This window comes from Camelina sativa, chromosome 20, assembly GCF_000633955.1.
Source record: "Camelina sativa cultivar DH55 chromosome 20, Cs, whole genome shotgun sequence".
Classification (NCBI taxonomy): domain Eukaryota; kingdom Viridiplantae; phylum Streptophyta; class Magnoliopsida; order Brassicales; family Brassicaceae; genus Camelina; species Camelina sativa.
Window position 1 is genome coordinate 18,418,179 of NC_025704.1, and position 20,855 is coordinate 18,439,033.

At 38.7% G+C, this 20,855-nt stretch overlaps 1 protein-coding gene across 1 annotated transcript; it reads right to left on the bottom strand.

The window, feature by feature from the left end:
• On the bottom strand, positions 6,361-6,855 carry LOC109131213 (uncharacterized mitochondrial protein AtMg00810-like). The gene has a single exon (XM_019241903.1). The coding sequence runs from the start codon at positions 6,853-6,855 to the stop codon at positions 6,361-6,363; it is 495 nt and encodes a 164-aa protein (XP_019097448.1).

Genomic DNA, 20,855 nt, shown 5'->3' on the forward strand with positions numbered 1-20,855 from the left:
AATAACTAATGCTTGTTCATCAATTTAGTACACCTTGATACAACTTGACTTGGGGGAGGGGTAATAGACATTGTCAAACTTCCGGTAGTGTATATAGAAGAACCCTATAGTTTTTAATTTCATTAACACTTATATCATTTTCAATATTTATTTCATATTTTTGTTACTATTTACTATAAACGTTTGTATAGATATTTTTTTTACAATATATTTATGTTAATTCCTCATTTTAGAAGAGGACCTATAGAGATGAGGTGACTCATTTTCTTAACCTATTTTTTTCTTGTTATAAATAATAACCTCTCTCTCTTAACGCACTATTCATCTTTGAGAGAGAGAGACAGAAGTGATTTCCTGTTCATCAGAAATTCCCGTTTTTGTTTTATAAATAAATAGTTTCCTACTTTGTTTAGATTTGCTTTATTTTTTGTCGTTTTATCTTCTTTTGGTTTGTCGACTAAGATATAAATATATATATCTTTTATACACCATCTTTATACAGAAAAATCATCTTTAATCTCGTTTGCTTTGAATAGATTAGCCATTGAATTGAGTCTTCTCCAAAGATAGAGTAATCTCTTCGCCGATTTATCCTCATAGTTAAGGATTGCAGAGGACCTCATCTCTAGGTAGGCGGAGCTTTTACTTGGAGCTTAAGTTGAATTCAAAATTTAATTATCAAGGTAAATTCGTTTTTTTTTCAGCGGCCGAATCTGTAGAAGAAAAATCTCATGAACATGTTTCAAGGCTTAATCATATTTACCGGTGTTAAGTTTTTCCGATCCATCAATTCTTAGACAGTCAGAAGAATGGAGAAAAACCAAAAAGGACTCGACTGCGTTTTCCATGTTACACGTTTTGCTTTACGTGACGTCTAGTGTATTGGGTTCATGTAATTGAGCTTAAATATGCTTGTATCATGTTATATTTGCCATGATGGGCTTCTTTAATACAAAACGATTAGACGACATATCTGTATTCATCATAATAAAACAATATGTTATGATATTCACTAAAAATACGTTTTGGAATATATAATACCTAAATTTAATATATGAATTCAACTAATTTTAGGTTATTTAATAAAATAATTAAATTGTTAACAAAAAATAACATTTTCTAGAAAATCATAACTCTTTTTGAAAAACTCATTATTTATATAAAAGTTTAACTATAATGGTCGAGAACAATAAATATTATAATTGTTATATATGCTTAGGTACATATATATGTGTTATATTTTTAATACATATATATATGAAATTTGCACATAATATCTTATGATAAAATTTACATATTTTTGACAATTTATAATAATAATAATAATAATAATAATAACAATAATAATAATAATAAATATCATAAAAATAATCTGAGAAGCAATTGATTACTTTTTATAATATTAGAATCTTTAAGGCATATTTATATATACTTGATATAAAATAAATAAAGTACATAACATATTCTAATCTATTTACAAATTGATTAAGTACATAAATTTTAACTTTAATAAATATTTGAATTATGTAAGTTATTTTTGTTGGATAAAAATTACGAAATAATATATAATTTTAGATAAATAATGTGATGTTTAATTCAAAATTTTTAATAACTAAATTAATATAGCGTATGTTGACAAGACACTGGTGATATTTATGGAGCTCTAAAAACTCCTAAAGCAAGAGACTTCAAACCAGTTAATAAATTATTTCACTTCCGAGTATTATTTACCTTCGCCAGTATTATTTACGAGAATGTGCCACTACTTTCTAATCTCTCTCACCGACATTAACTAATCAATTTTATTATTTACACACACACAAAAGTAAAAAAAGGTTAATGACTTTTGTGATTATGTATCTCTTAATTTATATACTAGAAAACAAGGGGATATTATGCTACACACGTATAAATATCCAGTTTATAACAGTTCTATTTTTTTGTAGAGTGGTTCAAAAAGTCAGTTTCTTTGTCAAATATCAATTTTGTCTGAGTGTGTAATATAAGTGCAAATATTCCTATTTAGTTGATACATTGCTTATTTTTTTTTGGTAGGAGCTGATACATTGCTTATATAGCTGATATATCTAGACTTTTTGGATTTTAGAAACGCTATGCTTTATTTTTGGAAAAAAAAGATCTGAAATCATTAGAGAGAAGGTTCTAAACTCTATTATTATGCAATTTATTTAAAAAATATTTTGCTTTTTATTTTTATTGATTATGTCTGAGTAATCTGTTTGTTAGGTTTAATGTTTCTCATTAGGGATTACATGGTTTGTTAAATTGATTATTGATTGGGATTCATTATATTCTTGTTCTTCATCTTAGGTTATTCTTAACATTAATTCTTGATTGATCACCTAGAAATAATAACTTAGGATAATTAATTGATATGATAATATAATTAATTTTCCTGATAATTAATTGATTAATTGGTTTTATTAGGAAAATCAATTGTATTCTCATATCAATTAATTATCCTAAGTTATTAATTCTAGGTGATCAATCAAAAATTACTGTGAAGAACAACCTAAGATGAAGAATAAGAAGATAATGAATCTCAATTAATAATCAATTTAACAAACCATGTAATCCCTAATGAGAAACCCTATCCAACATAGCTAGAACCTCACCTTCAATACCCATATGTCTCATAGCAATCAAATCAAGCGTTCTAGTAGGCTTAATATCAACTCCAATCTGACCATTGTAGAAAAATGTATCATACTCATCTCAATCCTCTAAAGCAGGCCTATTGATGTGTTCATGTGACTCAAATTCCTTCCTAATATCATAATTCCATTTCCTATGAAGGTGGATTCTTTTACCTTCTAAATTAGGACAAGGAGGGCAATATGGAACTCTAGGAGCTGGAGGAGTGGTCATTGATGGCTAGGCATCACTCGCCGAAGCTAACAGTGGCTGACGGCGCTGCTGGGTGGAGGTGGAAGCTCAGCTGTTGGCTTTATTTGCCCGTTTGTTGCCTGACATCTCACCAAACTGGGAAATTGACACCGGAATCAAAAAGAGGAGAGAATTCTGAGTGAGTTAGAGACAAAAATTACCCAAATCCATGAAGAAACAAAGCCGTCAAGGTTAAAAGGAAAACCCTCATTTTCATCGGTGTCGAGCGACACCATTAGTAGTGTCGGTTGACACCAATCCAATTTCGCAAATAGGGTTTGGTTCGGTCCACTTCTTTCCTTCTTTCCTGATGCCCAATAACAAATCTATATTTCTCAAGCCCAATATCCCTTTTGTTTGTCTTCGGTCCATTACCAGTGTTGACCGACACCTAGGTGGTGTCGGTCGACACTCACCTCTGGTTCACGTTTTCCACTGAAACAATTAGACTCAAAACTAAAAATTAATATGTTAGTCAAATAAAAAACAAAAAAAACAAACAAAAATAATTAGTTCCTACCAGTGGGTTATCTTCCACTAAGCGCTTGTTTTAAGTCATTAGCTTAACTTGGCAACAAATTAGACTGAAAGTGCATCATCCAAACGCACAATGTGTTCGTCTGGTATCTTGGTTTTCACCCAATAGTGCTTCTCTCTCTGTCCATAAATAGTAAATTTCTCGCATTTGGAGTTGAGTAACACAATAGCTCCATATGGTTGAATCTCCTAGATGGTGAAAAGACCAGACCAACAAGAACAAAGCTTACTGGAAAACAACTTCAAGCGAGAGTTAAATATGAGAACTTGATCATTAGGCTCAAAGTTTCTGGAGATGATCTTCTTAACATGATAAGCTTTAGTTCTCTACATCTTAGAGTTCTCAAATGCAACTCATCCAACTCATTCAGCTTAATCAACCTCCTCTCTGAAGCAATTTTAGAATTAAAATTCATCAACTTAACAGTCCATGCTGCTTTGTGTTCAAGCTCCACTGGAAGATGACATGTTTTCCCATAAAGCAGATGAACCAGAGTAGTGCCGAGTGGTGTCTTATACACAGTCTGATATTCCCAAAGTGCATTGTCTAACTTTGCAACCCAATCTTTCCTTGTCACACCTACTGTCTTCTCAAGAATCTCCTTAATATGATGGTTGGAAACCTCAGCTTGACCACTAGTCTGAGGATGATGTGGAGTAGCGACACGATGTTGAACTCCGTACATCTTCAAAAACTTGTCAAAAAATTTATTAATAAAATGTTTACCTCCATCACTTATAACAATCCGAGGCACTCCCAACCGTGGGAAGATGATGTTCTTAAACAGCTTAAGAATCACAACAGAATCATTCTTAAGACTTGCAATCGCCTCCACCCACTTAGATACATAGTCAACAGCTTCAAGAACGTATTGGTTCTTTTAAGATGAAGGCAATGGTCCCATAAAATCAATGCCCCAACAATCAAAAACTTCAACCTCAAGGATGAAATTTTGTGGCATCTCTATCATTTACTAATATGTCCCCTTCTCTGAAAAGCATCACAGTGGGAAACAAACTCATGAGCATCCTTAAAAATTGCCGACCATCAAAACCAGGCTTGAGGAACCTTAAGAATTATCTTAAATGTAGCAAAGTGTCCAGCATAATCTGATCAATGGCAATGAAATAGCATATTCGGAACCTCAGTCTCAGCTAGACATCTCCTAGAAACCCCATCAGAATAATGCGTGTACAAATATGGCTCATCCCAATAGAATCTTCTAAGTTCTCTCAAGAACTTCTTCTTAGCATAGCCTCTGAACTTGTCTGCCTCTACCTCTGCAGCAAGATAATTTGCTTTATCGGCATACCACGATTGATTGGAAGCAACGACAACAACCATATCCTCATTAAATGTCCAATCCGTCTCTGTAGGTGACGAGTGTCGACTGACATTGGTAGTGCTGTCGATCGACACTAAGGAATTGTGTCGATCATAAGTGTCGAGGTTAGGATTGGTAGTTCGACATTGGTCCTTCTTGGAAAGTGTGTCGGCCGACACCACCTGGGAAAATCGACAATCTCGACTACTCTTCACAAAATAAACTTGAGAACCAACATCAACGAAGTAAATATTCTCTTTTGGAAGAGAATCATGGATTGGAACGTCGTCATATATCCTAATCCATGATAGATGTTCAGCAACTCTGTTATTAATCCCTTTCTTGTCTCATACTTCGATATCAAATTCTTGAAGAAAAAGAATCCATCTAAACAACTTTGGCTTGACATACTTTTTTCTGCATCAAATATATTAGGCAGCATGATCTGTATGAACTATCACCTTCGATCCAACCAAGTAAGTGCAAAACTTCTCAAATGCGAACACTTCTATCAACAACTCCTTCTCTGTTATTACATAATTTCTCTGAGTATCATCAAGTGTCCTATTAGCATAATAGGTAACATGAAGTTTCTTATCCTGCTTCTGTTCCAGCACAGCTCCAACAGCAAAATCACTAGCATCACACATTACCTCAAAAGGCAAATCCCAATCCGGTGGTTGTACAATCAGATCACTCACTAGCTATTGTTTAATCCGTTCAAAGGCTAAATGGCATTCATCGATAAACTCGAACTTAACATCCTTACTGAGTATGTCCAAGAAAATTCTGTTAGATTAAACGGAAACAAAGAGATAAGATGAGATGAGATGAGAGTGAAATCAGCAAAGAGAATGAACAAAAGACTAGTTTCCTTAGTGTTAATATTACAAGGTGGCTATAAGCCTTTAAATAGATAAAAACATTAGGGCTACTCCCTTACATGCGACACACTAGTTTGATAGGGACACAAAGAGAGAGAAATGCTAACCCCTAGAGTGAAAGCGACCTGACTTGGTCTCCCAAGAGGATACCAAACCCGTGACTCTCATCTTCCTTCTCTTCTAACAGCTTCAAGGAAGTTCTCGATCCTTCTCTTGGGCCTTAGATCATTGTGGCCTCTTCTTCACTCCATGGGACATGGTAAGACTCGGCTCCTTAACTCACTTGTACGGACGACCGTACGGACACCTCCTAGCTTAATCGATCCTGATCAATACTCCCCCTCAAGCTTAGCCAAATGAAATGACTAAGCTTGGAACTCGTGAAGAATCACCTCGTTAAAAACCTTAACATAGAAAACCACATGGGACAAACCATGTTAAGGAAAAGAGTGTCATTACCACAAGTTAGGAGAGTGCCTCATGGTCGTGTAGGATCTACAAGTCCAAGCTTGCTATGAATGTATTCACAAACTTGAGGACTCGCAGCCTTGGTGAAGATGTCCGCTAATTGATCTTTGCTAGGTGTATGGCATGGTAAGACTACTCCTTCTTCGATCTTTTCTCGAACCTTGTGGCAGTCTACCTCAATATGTTTGGTTCTCTCATGGAATACCGAGTTGGTGGCGATGTGTATTGCAGCGTTGTTGTCACAATGCATGGTGATCGGATTCGACTCCAAGATCCTTGAGAAGAGCTTTGAGCCAGATTAATTCATTGGTGAGCTTCTTCATGACCCTATATTCGGACTCAGCACTCGAACAAGAGACAACCTTCTGCTTCTTTGACTTCCAAGTCACTAGATTGCTGCCTATAAATGTACAATATTTGGTTGTTGACCTCCTATCCATCGTATCGCGAGCGTATTCTGCATCGCAATGCCCTACAAGCTCTGTGTTGTTATTCTTTCCCATCCAGATACCTTGGCCAGGACTTCCCTTAAGGTAGTAAAGAATCCTCTCCACCGTGTTCCAGTCGAAATTCGTCGGTGCTTGCATATGTTGAATAACTTTGTTCACTACATAGCATAAGTCTGGTCTTGTGATCGAAAGATAGATCAGTTTTCCCACAAGCCGACGGTATCTCCCCACATCTTCATATGGCTCAGCTAACTTGCTAACCGGAGCATTTGGCGTCTTCTTCATCTCCCCTTTCGCTTGACCTGGTAGCCCTCTTCAAGCGGAGTAGAGACCGGTTTGGCGCCAAGCTTACCTGTTTCTTGTAAAAGTTCAAGTGTATACTTCCTTTGAGAGAGAAACAACCCCTCCGGAGAGCGAGAGATTTCAATCCCAAGAAAGTATTTGAGCTCACCAAGATCCTTAATATCAAAAGTGGAATTAAGAAGAGCTTTAGTTGTAGAGATACCGTCCTTATCATCGTCGGAGATGATTATGTCATCGACATAGACAAGAACCACTACACGACCACCATTGGTACGAAAATTAAACAAAGTGTGATCGGCCTCAGAATTCTTGAAGCCATGGTTGCGGAGTGTGGAGCTCAGTTTATGGTACCATGCCCTAGGAGATTGTTTTAAACCGTAGATAGCCTTCCTAAGTCGGAGAACCTTGCCCGGAGCTATAGTATCCTCCAAGCCCGGAGGGCGATGCATATAGACCTCCTCTTCAAGCTCCCCCTGAAGGAACGCATTCTTGATATCCATTTGCCATAAGTCCCATGATAAGTTGGGCGAGAGAAAGAACGACTCGAACCGTGTGTAACTTGGCGACCGGAGCAGACGTGTCCGTATATAGTCAGTACCGTATGTTTATGTGAAGCCACGGGCCACCAACCGAGCTTTGTAACGTTCCACGTCACCATTACTCAAGTACTTGATAGTGAACACCCACTTGGAGCTCACAGCTTTCTTGCCTTGTGGAAGATCTGCCTCGTCCCAAGTATGATTACGAGTCATGGCGCCGTGTTCATCATCAATAGCATCGAGACAAACCTTATATTGTTTGGCTTCTTCATACGTAGTAGGAAAAAACTGAGCATCAATCTTGCCAAGGAACGCAGCATGATATGGAGAGACAAGGTCAAGCGAACATACAGCCTGGATAGGATGAGTCACCGCCTGGTTGTTATAATAGACACGCCGATCCTTTAACCGTTCACTGCGCCGAGGTTGTTGACACTTCAACCGTTCACTACGCCGAAGTTCTTGAGAACCTGCGTGTGTGGTCGAGTCCGATGTGGGCACCAGATCCACCTCATTGATACTGTTGTCATGGTCCGGTTCGGAGCTGATGGTGTCATGGGCCGGTCCGGTGTTGTCATTGGTCGTATTGTCATCTGATGGTGTTGTAGTGACACGATCTGAAGATTGTGTTTGAACTGCTTCCTCCTTTGGTGGGGATTGAATCAGACTCCCGGAGTCGGTATGGCTTCTTGTCTCGGTATGGTTCGGTGGTGTAGACGTAATGCCAAGATGATCAAGAAGGAACCGCAGGTTGGTCGCCCTGTCGCTTGTAGATTGAGTCAAGTCCTTTAAACCTGTCCAATATTTGTTCTCGTAGTATCCTTGGGTTTCAAGAAATTTCACATCCCGGGAGATGTACATACGACCATGGACCGGATCATAACACTTGTAACCCTTTTGTGTGGTGGAATAGCCTATGAACATGCTCTTATTGCTCTTTACATCAAGCTTACTCCTTTGTTCTCCTGTTACTAGCACAAAACACACACAACCAAACACTCGTAAGTGATCTAAGGATGGTTTAGTCTTAGTGAGTACCTCAGATGGTGAGAGATCGTTTAGGATTCTAGTTGGTGTGCGATTGATGAGGTAGCACGCTGTCATCACGGCATCTGCCAAAAATCTTTTAGGCACATTCATATGAAACATCATCGATCTCGCCACCTCCATGAGATGCCGGTTCTTTCGTTCCGCCACACCGTTTTTGTTGTGGAGTGTAAGGGCAGCTTGTTTGTTGTAAAATGCCATGTTGAGTGAGATGTTCTTTAAGTTTGTGACTTGTATATTCTCCTCCATTGTCTGATCTTAGTACCTTTATCTTAGCATTGAAATGATTAGTGACATAATTTTGAAAATTGATGAAGGCATCATACACACGGTCCTTTGAGGGTAAGAGAGTAATCTAAGTATATTTTGATTTTTCAATAAAGGTCACAAAATACTTGTTGTTATCTCTAGATAAGCATGGTGATGTCCACACATCAGAATGTACTAAATCAAAACAATTTTCATAAATGGTAGAAGACTTTGGAAAAACAGTTCTACAATGTGTTCCTATGATACAAGACTCACAACTAGAACAATCAAATGAAACATTAGGCAACAACAATCCAAGAGCACGAGAATGAGGGTGACATAGCCTAGCATGCCACATAGCACTATTATTAGAAGCAAGACAAGAGGTAAGCGATATAGAAGAAGAAAGACTTGGTGAAGTTTTCTCTAAAACATAAAGATCTCCACTTGCATCCCCTTCTCCAAGGATCTTTCCAGTCTTAATATCCTGAAAATGTACACTGTTAGGACCAAATATAGTATAACAGTCTAAATCTTTGGTAGCCTTCTTAACAGATAAAAGATTAGATGTGAACGTTGGCATATAGAATGCCTTAGAATCTTTTTCAAACAATTTTAGGTTACCAATTCCTTTTACGGGTACACGGTCTCTATTGGCAATGATAACATTCCCAAGGGCCGGTTCAATATGGTCAAGCAGACTCGGTTTACTAATCATATGGTGAGAAGCCCCCGAGTCGATGACTAACGTTTTACTTGGTTTAGAAGCAAAAAAAGTGTTACCGGATTCTTTTAAAGCCGCAATGGACCGTGAGGGCCTTCATCAATTTTTAAAATTATGTCACTAATCATTTCAATGCTAAGATAAAGGTACTAAGATCAAACAATGGAGGAGAATATATGTTGGTACCATAAATTAAGCACTACACTGCTTAGGAGAGGGTTTCGCAAATCAGAGGCAGATCACATTCTCTTCACATTACCAAGTGACAAAGGTATTGTAGTCATTCTAGTATATGTTGATGATATCATCATAACTGGAAGTGACAAGGTAGGTATTCAAGAAACTAAAGACTTTCTCAAGTCAGTCTTAGACATTAAAGATCTTGGAGAGCTTAAATATTTTCTTGGGATAGAGGTATATCGGTCTAATGAGGGATTGTTCTTATCACAAAGGAAATATGCTCTTCTTATTAGCAAAAACATTTTGGAACTCCTTTGTAGTATCTTTAGAGCTTCTTCACAGCTCCACACACTTCATAAAAATTGGCTTCTTCCTCCAAGTATTTCCATTCTTCTTAGTTCTTCACGACTTGATTTCTCTTCTTATGGATCTCTTTGCTTTATCTTGTGTTTCTCATTAGAGTGTTCACACATGTCTCCTCTCCTTTAAACCTTCATCATGAGATTTAAAGAAAAAATTTAAAGTACATGTTGTGGGGTTTTAAGAAAACACTTAACAAAACTTGAGAAACCAAATAAAGAATTAAGATAACTAAGGTAATGAAAAATACTATATTTATTAGAAAAATATTTAAAAACGAATTTAAAATATTTTNAACGAATTTAAAATATTTTAAAAAATATTTTTTAAAAATGAATTTAAAATATTTTTAAATAAATATAGAATTAAATAAATTCAAAATTGAAATTGAAATTTTAAAACTTGAATTAAGATGAATTTAAATTAATTAAAAGATAGAGTTTAGAGGGTAGCTTTTTAAAGTAGAGATGTGGTTTGAATCATCTTTTGGACCACTCTCTTGACTTGGTCATAGCTTGGGCCATGTCTTGAGTCTTGAAACCTTTTGCCTAGAAGATCTCAACTAGTGCACATTCAATCAGCTCTTAACAACTTTGACACTACCACACATGCTTTGGAGCTGATTCATCACCTTCCACCAGCTTTCCTCTCCACTAGATCTTCCACCATAGTCAACTCCGGTCTGCTTCCTCCGGTCAGCCTCTCTGGACTGCCATGTTCAAGTCATCCGGCTTAGTACTATGGTTGGGCTTGTCTGCGGTCTCTGAAGCTTGATGGCCATTGGTTCTAACTCCAAGCATTGATGATGCGCCGGAATGATATATGCCCACTGAATCGGGCATAACTTTTGAACGGCTGCTCGGATTGATATGATTTCACTTCCACTGGAAAGACGACTCTATGGTCTGGAACTTCTGTGAAGAACGCGGAAGCTGAATCGCAGTTAAAGGCTTTCGTACGAGTCGATCTTTGAGACGTTTCGGCAGAGATTTTGCTTGTTGCCGAGAATAGAGTAACCAGAACTTGTAACTTAGTAACTGAAGGTGTTTGTAACCAGAACAAGAGTTTAGTAACCAGAATGAGAGTTTTAGTAACCAAGAGTGAGAGTTTAGTAACCAAGAATGAGAGTTTAGTAACCAAGAGTGAAAGAGTGTCTGAGTGTTTAGTGTTTAGTAAACAGAATGAGCAAAGGAATTGAAGCAGCTCCCCTTTAAGGACTGACTTCAAGACACCATAAACCTCCAACAAGTAGATTCACAGTTCTCCCTTGTGGATTTCATGACTACTCCAAACTGAAACTTCAAACTGCCTTAATAACCTCCATATAGAGTATCTACTCCAATGGCTTCAAGAACAGCTTCAAAATGCCATCTTTGTGGCTTCTTTTGCAGAATTGAATACTAGCAGCTCAGATCTCGAGCCTGCTCTGATACCATGATTGTTGTACGGACGTACTGACGGTGTGTGTGTGGGTTCTCATACTCTCCCTCAAGCTTGATCGATTGAGATCATCGATTAAGCTTGGACTCATGAACACCCACCTCATTAAAAACCTTAGTATAGAAAACCACTTGGGAAAAACTATACATAAGGGAAAAGAGTGTAGGTGCCATGTTAGGGATATTCATGGCGGAGTAAGGTCCTTAAGACCGAGCTTAGAGTGAATGTACTCACATACTTGTGGACTGGCTGCCTTGGTAAGGATATCAGCTAGCTGTTCGGAGCTGTTGGTGTGACATGGTAGAGTAACACCAAGTCACACCAAGCTGTATCTGTTCTCGAAAACCTTGTGGCAATCAACTACGATGTGTTTTGTCCTCTCATGAAACACCGAGTACGTGGCTATGTGAATGGCTGCTTCATTGTCACAGTGCATCGTGATAGGCTTTGAAGACTCAACTTCAAGATCCTTCAGTAATGCTTTCAACCACATCAATTCAGTAGTCAGTTTCCTCATGGCTCTATATTCGGCTTCAGCACTCGATTGTTACACCACCTTTTGTTTCTTGCTTTTCCATGTTACTAGGTTGCCTCCTAAGAATGTGCAATATCCAGTGGTAGATCGACGATCCTCACGATCTCCGGCATAATCAGCATCACAACATCCCACCAATTCCATGTTTTTATTCCTTCTCATCCAAATGCCTTGTCCCGGTGAACCTTTGATGTACTTGAGGATCCGATTCACCATGTTCCAGTGATGTCTAGTTGGGTGCTGCATGTATTGGCTCACCTGGTTCACAGCAAAACAAATATCAGGTTGAGTAATGGTAAGATATATGAGCTTACCCACTAGTCGCTGATATCTTGTAACATCTTCGAATGGAGCCGCATCAAGCTCCCCCTTTCCTCCTGTCTTATAGTTTTTTTCAAGTGGTGTTGTTACTGCCTTTGTTATTCTCCAGTTTCCAGTTTATTCTCTCATGACTCAATCTAAGCTTAATGTTATTCTTATGGCAAATATATGTGAAGTCAAGAAGTGACAAGAAGGGTGTGTACAAACCTTCAAGATTGGTTTTCATTCATTATTCAAGCCAATCTTGAGGGGGAGAAAGGTGTCAACAACCGTCATGGAGCTCTAGAAGCAGTTTGAAGCAATCAAGTTCAAAGGAGTGCTGGACTGGGATCAAGAAGTCATTAACAATAAAGAGGAGACCCATGGGGAAGAAACTCAAGTGGTGGTGCAAAGATTGTCTCAACCAACACATTTCAACAAGGAAGATCAAAGGCTATCTCTAAACCCTTAAACTTTTTCTATATATTTAATTCATTAACCTCATTTGAATCAGATTAGTCATGCATATAGTGAATTTTCATGCTTAGAATCTGAATTTAGAGAACAAATAGGTTGCGGTTTTAGAGAATTGCCTTGTGTTAAAACAGATTATTAATGTTTAGTTTGTCATTTTAAGAATTGAATTTAGGAATTAAATTCATGATTAAAATCTGAAGTTTAACTTGTTGAATTTTTGAGTTTATAAACTGAATATTAAACCGGATTTAGCCTAATTTAAAATTAAATTTACATGTTTAAAATCTGAGTTTTAGTCATATATTAAAATGAATTTAGACTCAGTAAAAGCTAGCTGATATCCTTACCAAGGCAGCCAGTCCACAAGTATGTGAGTACATTCACTCTAAGCTCGGTCTTAAAGACCTTACTTGGCCATGAATGTCCCTAACATGGCACCTACACTCATTTTCCCTTATGTATAGTTTTTCCCAAGTGGTTTTCTATACTAAGGTTTTTAATGAGGTGGGTGTTTGTGAGTCCAAGCTTAATCGATGATCTCAATCGATCATCGATTAAGCTCTTGGTGATTGCTTTCAGACAAGAAGCCATACCAATTTTTATTGATCAGGATCGATTAAGCTAGGAGGTGTCCGTACAGTCGTCCGTACAAGTGAGTTAAGAGGCCGAGTCTTACCATGTCCCATGGAGTGAAGAAGAGGCCACAATGATCTAAGGCCCAAGAGAAGGATCGAGAACTTCCTTGTAGCCATTAGAAGAGAAGGAAGATGAGAGTCATGGGTTTGGTATCCTCTTGGGAGACCAAGTCAGGTCGCTTTCACTCTAGGGATTAGCATTTCTCTCTCTTTGTGTCCCTATCAAACTAGTGTGTCGCATGTAAGGGAGTAGCCCTAATGTTTTTATCTATTTAAAGGCTTATAGCCACCTTGTAACATTAACACTAAGGACTCTAGTCTTTTGTTCATTCTCTTTGCCCATTTCACTCTCATCTCATCTCATCTTATCTCTTTGTTTCCGTTTAATCTAACATGGTATCATAGCAAGTTTTTCGATCTACTACTCTCTAAACTCACTCTTATTCTTTATACTCTCTCAATTATTCTCAAATCTACATAATCTTTCTTTATTCTCTAGTAATCTTGTCATTTCTCACCATGGAGACCACAAAACCGATAGTTACTCTGGTGGTGCTCAAAGGTGCGAATTACCTGTTGTGGAAAAGAACCACAAAGACCGCTCTTACTGGCCGGGGACTATGGATTCACGTTGAGACGGACCAACTCCCCAAGAAAGCCAGCAAGGAAGACAGAAAAAAAGAAAAAGAAGAAGACAAGGAGGCTGAACTTGAAAAGGAAGTGAAGTGGTTCCAAGAAGATCAGACCGTGCTTGCCATTCTTCAGAATTTGCTTGACGCACCCATCCTTGAAGCCTACTCCTACTGCGAGATGGCAAAAGAGTTATGGGACACGCTAGTGAACGTGTACGGGAATGTGACCAACCTAACCCGTGTGTTTGAAGTCAAAAAGGCTATCAACAATTTGCATCAAGAAGACTTGGAGTTTACAAAGCATTTTGGCAAGTTTCGGTCACTATGGGCTGAGCTTGAGATGCTTAGACCAAGTACAATCTATCCTGATCAAGAAATTCCTCACTGACTTCACACTGTCTGGCGGTTTTAGACATGTCGTCACCTCAATCTTTGTGCGGTCGACCTCTATACCAGCTTCTGAAACCCGGTGCCCAAGCACAATACCATCTCTCACCATCAAATGGCAATTTTCCCAATTAAGAACCAAATGCGTCTCCTCACATCTAGCAAGAACTTTAAAGAGATTATCTAAGAAATTTTTTAATGAAAATCCATAGACTGAAAAATCATACATGAAAACCTCAATGTAATCCTCAATCATGTATGTGAAGATAGACATCATGCATCTCTGAAATGTCATAGGAGCATTACAAAGACCGAAAGGCATTCTGCGGTATGCAAAAGTATCATAAGGACAAGTGAAAGTGGTCTTCTCCTGCTAATCGGGATGAATCGAAACCTGGAAAAATCCGGAATAACCATCCGAAAAGTAGTAGTGTGGATGATTAGCCAACCTCTCAAACATTTGTTCAATGGAGGGTAGCGAGAATTGATATTTTTGAGTCGCGGCATTCAGCTTTTGGTAGTCGATACACATCCTGTGTTTGGTGATTTTCCGTGTCAGTATCAGCTCATTTTTATCGTTCTTCACCACTATGACTCATCCCTTCTTAGGAACAACATGAACTGGACTGACCTAATTATTGTCAGAAAATCGGATAGATGATCCTGACGTTCAACAATTTCATGATGTATTTCTTAACAACCTCTTGCAGATTTGGATTCAGCCTTTTCTGATGCTCAATTGATTATTTTGCTCCTTCTTCAAGATGAATTCTATACATCCATAAATCTGGAGAAATCTAGACAATATCATCAAGAGAATAGCCAAGAGCCTTGCAAAACTTACTTAGCAATAACGTGAGTTTTACGTTGTTTAGGGAAGCATTAACAATAACTATATAAGAAGAATTTTCACAAGAAATACATACCTTAGACCTGCAAAAAGTGGTTTGAGATCGAGATTTGGAGCTTTCTCAATGCTCCAATCACTGAATGTTTCAGTCTTTGCGAAAGTGCCAGTCAATTCTTTTTGTGCAACCAACTTCTTCACTTTCTCATTAGCATCTAGCAGCTTTTCATACCCAACAACAATGTCATCTACATGTCTAGCTTCTTCAGCAGAAGCACCCAATGCTCGCTCTAGTGGATCCTCGGGATGTATCTCTTTAAAAATCTCTTCAGCAAGACTAGACAATGTATCCAAATAAACATTCTGGCCATTAGTTGTTGGTCTCTTTACATGCTTATCCATGTCAAAACGCATTTGCAAATCACCAACATTCAGACCAATATGTCCCTTCCTAACATCGATAACAGCTCCAGCAGTAGCCAAGAATGATCTCCCAAGGATGAGAGGATCATTTGGCTCTTCATCATACTTCGATACCACGAAATCAGTAGGTATCAAGCAATCACCAATCTTTATTGGAACATCTTTTAATATACCGTCAAGAATACAAACTGGGCGATCCGCAAGGATAAGAGTGATCTTTGTAGCCTTGAAGTTTGTAATCCTAAGGCTGACTGCAATTGACCTAGGCATCAAATCAAAGCTGGAACCAAGATCACACAAATATCTCGCAAACCTGTCAGTGAAGATCGTATAATCGAGAACAAAACTACCATGATCAGGATGCTTCTCTAGAATCTTGTTCTGAATAATAGTACTGACTTGAGCTGAAATTATCATCACACCCTGCTCAGTATTCAAATCATTAGTCACCATCCTCTTCATATATCTTCAAAGCATTAGAGAAGTTCTTACCGCATCAATCAAAAGAATCTTAACAATAAGTTTATCCATCATACCTTTGCAATTAGCATCATCCACCTCTTGTTTAGACTTCTTTGGGTTCTTAGGGAAAGGGACCTTAGGTTTGTACACCCTCTTAGCAACTGGAATCGTAGATTTTGTGACTTAGGGTTCTGTTTGTGGTGAGTGTTGACCGACACCCTATTGGTGTCGATAAACACCATCTTCTATTGTCGACTCCTCAATGTTGAGCTCGGTCAATTTCTCTCTATGTCAAAAAATATTTCTTGACAATTGGCTGCGGTGTCGAGCGACACCCTTCATTGGTGTCGGCTGACACAGATTCCGCTGAAACAAACTCATCATCGTTTTCATCGATCAACTCCTGCAACTCATCTGATTGAAGCTTCTTCTCAAGGTCACTACAATGTAATAAAACTTAGGGTTTGATTCGGTTCTCCCTGGAAAGAATCCCTCTTGTCGTTTCATAGAGTCAGCAGTCTGCGCAACGTGATTGTCCAGCTTATTAACATGAATATTCAATGAATCAAACTTCCTGGTTAATTTAGTCTACGTATAATCAATCTTTCCATTGAAGTCCACTGCCAACTTCTCCTAACTTTGCAATATCTCCTCAAGCATTGCTTCCATCCGACTCTCAGAAGTCTTTGGAGACGAAGACTGATATGAATAATTACCGTATGTCCTTGTGAAGTTGCGGCCTTGTAGTTCTTTCTGATAGTCTGGCTTAGGAGTGTAGCTTGAAGAGTTCTCTTGGTAGTTGTTGCACTAGCTGTTACCACTGTAAGACATGTTGCCTTGCTGATTTCCGAATTTTTGTTCTTGATGACCAGCTCCATACACAAAATTTACATCCTCTTCTCCATTCTCTAGCTCTTGCTCGCAAGTGTCTACATCAGCAGCAAAATGTACCGACTTATTACCCACAAGAAGATTGTACACTATTTCCAACTTAGCATTCCCTTTAGCAAGCTGATTCGCATCATAGTTCCCATTTAACCTCTTCCTCTCAGAATCTGCATGCTTAGTGCTACTGTTGGAAGCTAGATTTTCAATCAAATTCTCAGGTTCATCGAGAAACCTTGTCTTAAAATTCCCATATCTAGCATCATCCAAAGCTAGTTGATACTCCCAATCAAGTTCTCTAAAGAAAATACTCAGCAATTGCACCTATGAGAAGCCATGATGCAGACAGTAAGTCTTGAATCTTACCCAAGTTGCCTTGAAAGCTTCATCTGGTCTCTGTTAAAATGCAGAGAGTTTGACTCTCAACTCATCAGACATCGCATCATCATAGGAATATGTGAGGAAGGCCATAATTCCAGAAGCATGAAAAATTATATTGGGGATGATGTCTATCAAGTCCAGCCCACTTTAAGTCTAATTCAAGTCCAAGAAAGGCCAAAATAACCACTTTATCTTGTGGTCAAAGAGGAGTGACGAAAATAGAGTTCAATCACCTTGGGAATGAAACATTGGGAAGAGAAACACTAAATAATTGGGTTCTTCATTCAACAATCTATCTTTATTGTCTTTTAGTTTCAAGAACAGTTAATATTTGGCTTTGTTACTAAGTTTTTATTCTTATATAAACTCATGTAAGAGTAATGAAATAATCAATCCAACTTTTTATCAAAACCTTTTCTATTTCTTTGAGAGTGATTCTCTTATGTTATTTGTGAACAAAACCGATTGCTTGATGTGATTCTAACAGTCAAAACCGACGAATTAGTGTGATTCCAATAGTCAAAACCCGATTTCCTTGGTGTGAGGCTGAGAGATCCGATCTGTTTGGTACAAGGCTGAAAGATCAAACTGGTATATCAAGAGTCTTTCCGCAACTCTTGTGTGACCATTCATTCCACCATCCTTATTCTTGAGGCTTCATTGTCTTTAGAATCAAAGTGTCTCTATCTACCAACTCGAAGGTATCGATTCCTTGGGAAAATCATATCACAATCGTTCTACTGTTTACTCTTTTCTATCACGAAGGTTTCCTTTCTAGATCTAGATAGTGTTTTTCTTAGTTTTTTAGCACTGATCTTCATTGAAGGTCTGGATTTCAACACGCAGCAGGAGTAAGGCAAGCTTTCTTCTCTATCCCTGAAGTGGTGTGGTTTTCTCCGGCATGCATTGCGGCTGTGGTCCTTTCCCGGCGGATGAAAGGCTTTGGATCTGGTTCCTCCTGGTTTGAAGACGCCATTGGAGACGCAGAGAAGTCTTTCACGGCTCAACCGTTAGGTTAGAGGCTGCGGCAGCGGCGGAAAACGAATGCGAATAGGTGGATTTTTCCGGTGAAAGGTTTTGGTGCTTTACTGTAGATCCCTTTCAAGATCTTAGATGGCTTTCATGGATTTCGGATATTGAGAGGTTGTATTGAGCCAAAACCTCTTTTTAGCCTCTGTGTTTTCTATCTACCGGACCATATCTGAAGTCTGCTTTGCCTCGAGAAAGTTTTTCGGGTGCATGGATTCGGAGATCAAGGGCTTTGAGTCCGAGTACATTGTTTTGCTAGGTCGGGGATTAGATGTTCATTGAGTCGGAGGATTGTTTTATTCCAAAAGGCTTGTGGTGGGTTTGAATCGCTGTTGGTGAGAGCTCTGCAATCACAAAGCCGTGGGACTTGTTGAAACAACCCGACCAATTTTTTGAAATAATATATAATTAAGCATTCTATAATAATTAATTAAACCAACAACATAAACATCACTAACCAACCAAAATACCAACATCTAGTAACATGCACAACGGAAAGATAACACATAGCCAACTCCAATAAATCATCAACACAATATCATTCCTAACCATTCTATCCAACAACCTAGCATGTTCTATACAAGGTTCCAACATTAATAAACTAACAAAGACCAACAACAGATAACCAAGACTCTAGATCATCCTCCTCCTCATTGTCATGATTCCACGTCGCATATTACCTACACCATAAACAACAATTGAGATGCGTAAGTATTATCACAAATACTTAGTGAAGCAATCCTCCTATCTACTAGGCTATACACACAAGCAATTAAGGCCATACACAAGAAACAACATAAAACAGCAAAAACAGACAATTAGAACCAAAACTGCATCCAGAGACACCTGGTGTCGGTCGACACCCCCACCAAAGTACACCACTTCTGCAACGTGATTTCCTTCCGCTACTTCAGATGGTGTCGATCGACACCCGTCTGGTGTCAGTCGACACCCAACCTCTGCAACACCTACGTTGACGATCTCCACCATCAACCGGCCCTAANAAGTGACAAACACCACTAGGCCCAAGAAAACTGGCTGCTTGTGCCTTTAAAACGAGACATGGTTTCCAAACCCAAAACAAGCTAAACCAAAATTTTTTGAAATGAACCGAACTGCCACCAATCGAGTGGTGTCAACCGACACCCACATTGGTGTTGATCGAAACCTACCCTAAATTTAGGTTTGGGATGTTACACTTGTTATGACACCCCACTTTTAGAGACTTGCTAAGAGGTTTAAAAGAATTGTTTTGACCACCTATGTCACCTAAGTGCACTTATCTTTTCAGTCAAATGTCCTGAGAGAACTCCACAGTTAAGTGTGCTTATGCTGGAGTAGTCTCAGGATGGGTGACCTTCCGAGAAGTGACTGTCGGAACTGTGCGAGTGAGGACAAAACACAGGAAAAGATCATGTGATGATTGGTAGGGAAAGTAAACAAGTCTTTAAAGCTTCCCAGACATAGCAAACTGACCGTTGGATATGGATGGGCTCACGGACCTAGTGAGAGGACGTAAGGTACATTAAGGAAGGTGGGCCCATGGACTGGGATTAAACTTGGGCCCCACTAAAAGGTGGTGGTCGGGGCGTTACAAGTGGTATCAAAGCCAAACCCAAACGAGTGTGGAGTCGAGTGAGCTCACACCATCGGGGGTGATGATCTTGGTGCGCCACTAGGACGTTGCGATCTGTTAGTGGGGGTAAATTGTGACATTCCGGTTTCAGAGACTTGTGAAGAGGATTAAAAGAATTGATTTGGCCACTTATGTCACCAAAGTGTACTTATCTTTTCGGTCAAAGGTCCTGAGAGAACTCCACAGTTAAGCGTGCTTATATTGGAGTAGTATTAGGATGGGTGACCTTCCGGGAAGTGACTGTCAAAATTGTGCTAGTGAGGACAAAACACATGAATTTGTAGGGACGGTAAACAAAACTTTAAAGCCTCTCGAACGTAGCAAACCGACCGTCAGATATGGATGGGCTCACGGGCCTAGTGAGAGGACGTGAGGCTCACTAAGGAAGGTGGACCCATGGAGTAGGATTGGACATGGGGTCCACTAAAAGGTGGCGGTTGAAGCATTACACTTGTATTTGTTGATAGTAGTAGTTTTGATGTTTTACCTCCGTTTAACCGCCTGGAATCAACTTTGTTTCGCTAATTATGTTTGTCGGAAAAAAATTTCGTTTTGTAACTGTTGTTGGGTTTTAGTTTCAGGCCTAAGTCCATTGGATCCAGGGGCGGATCTACAGTGTTATGGGGTAGGGCACGTGCCCCACACTACTTTTAATTTTATTTATGTTATCATTGGTTATTGTTATCCTATAGCTCATTTGGTTATAAGGTGCCCCATGCTGAGTTAGGAGAGACTGGTTCGATGCCCCGCATATTAACTTCCTTTTTTGATTTGTTTACCTTTTTGGTGTTTTTCTCTTTCTTACATATTTTTT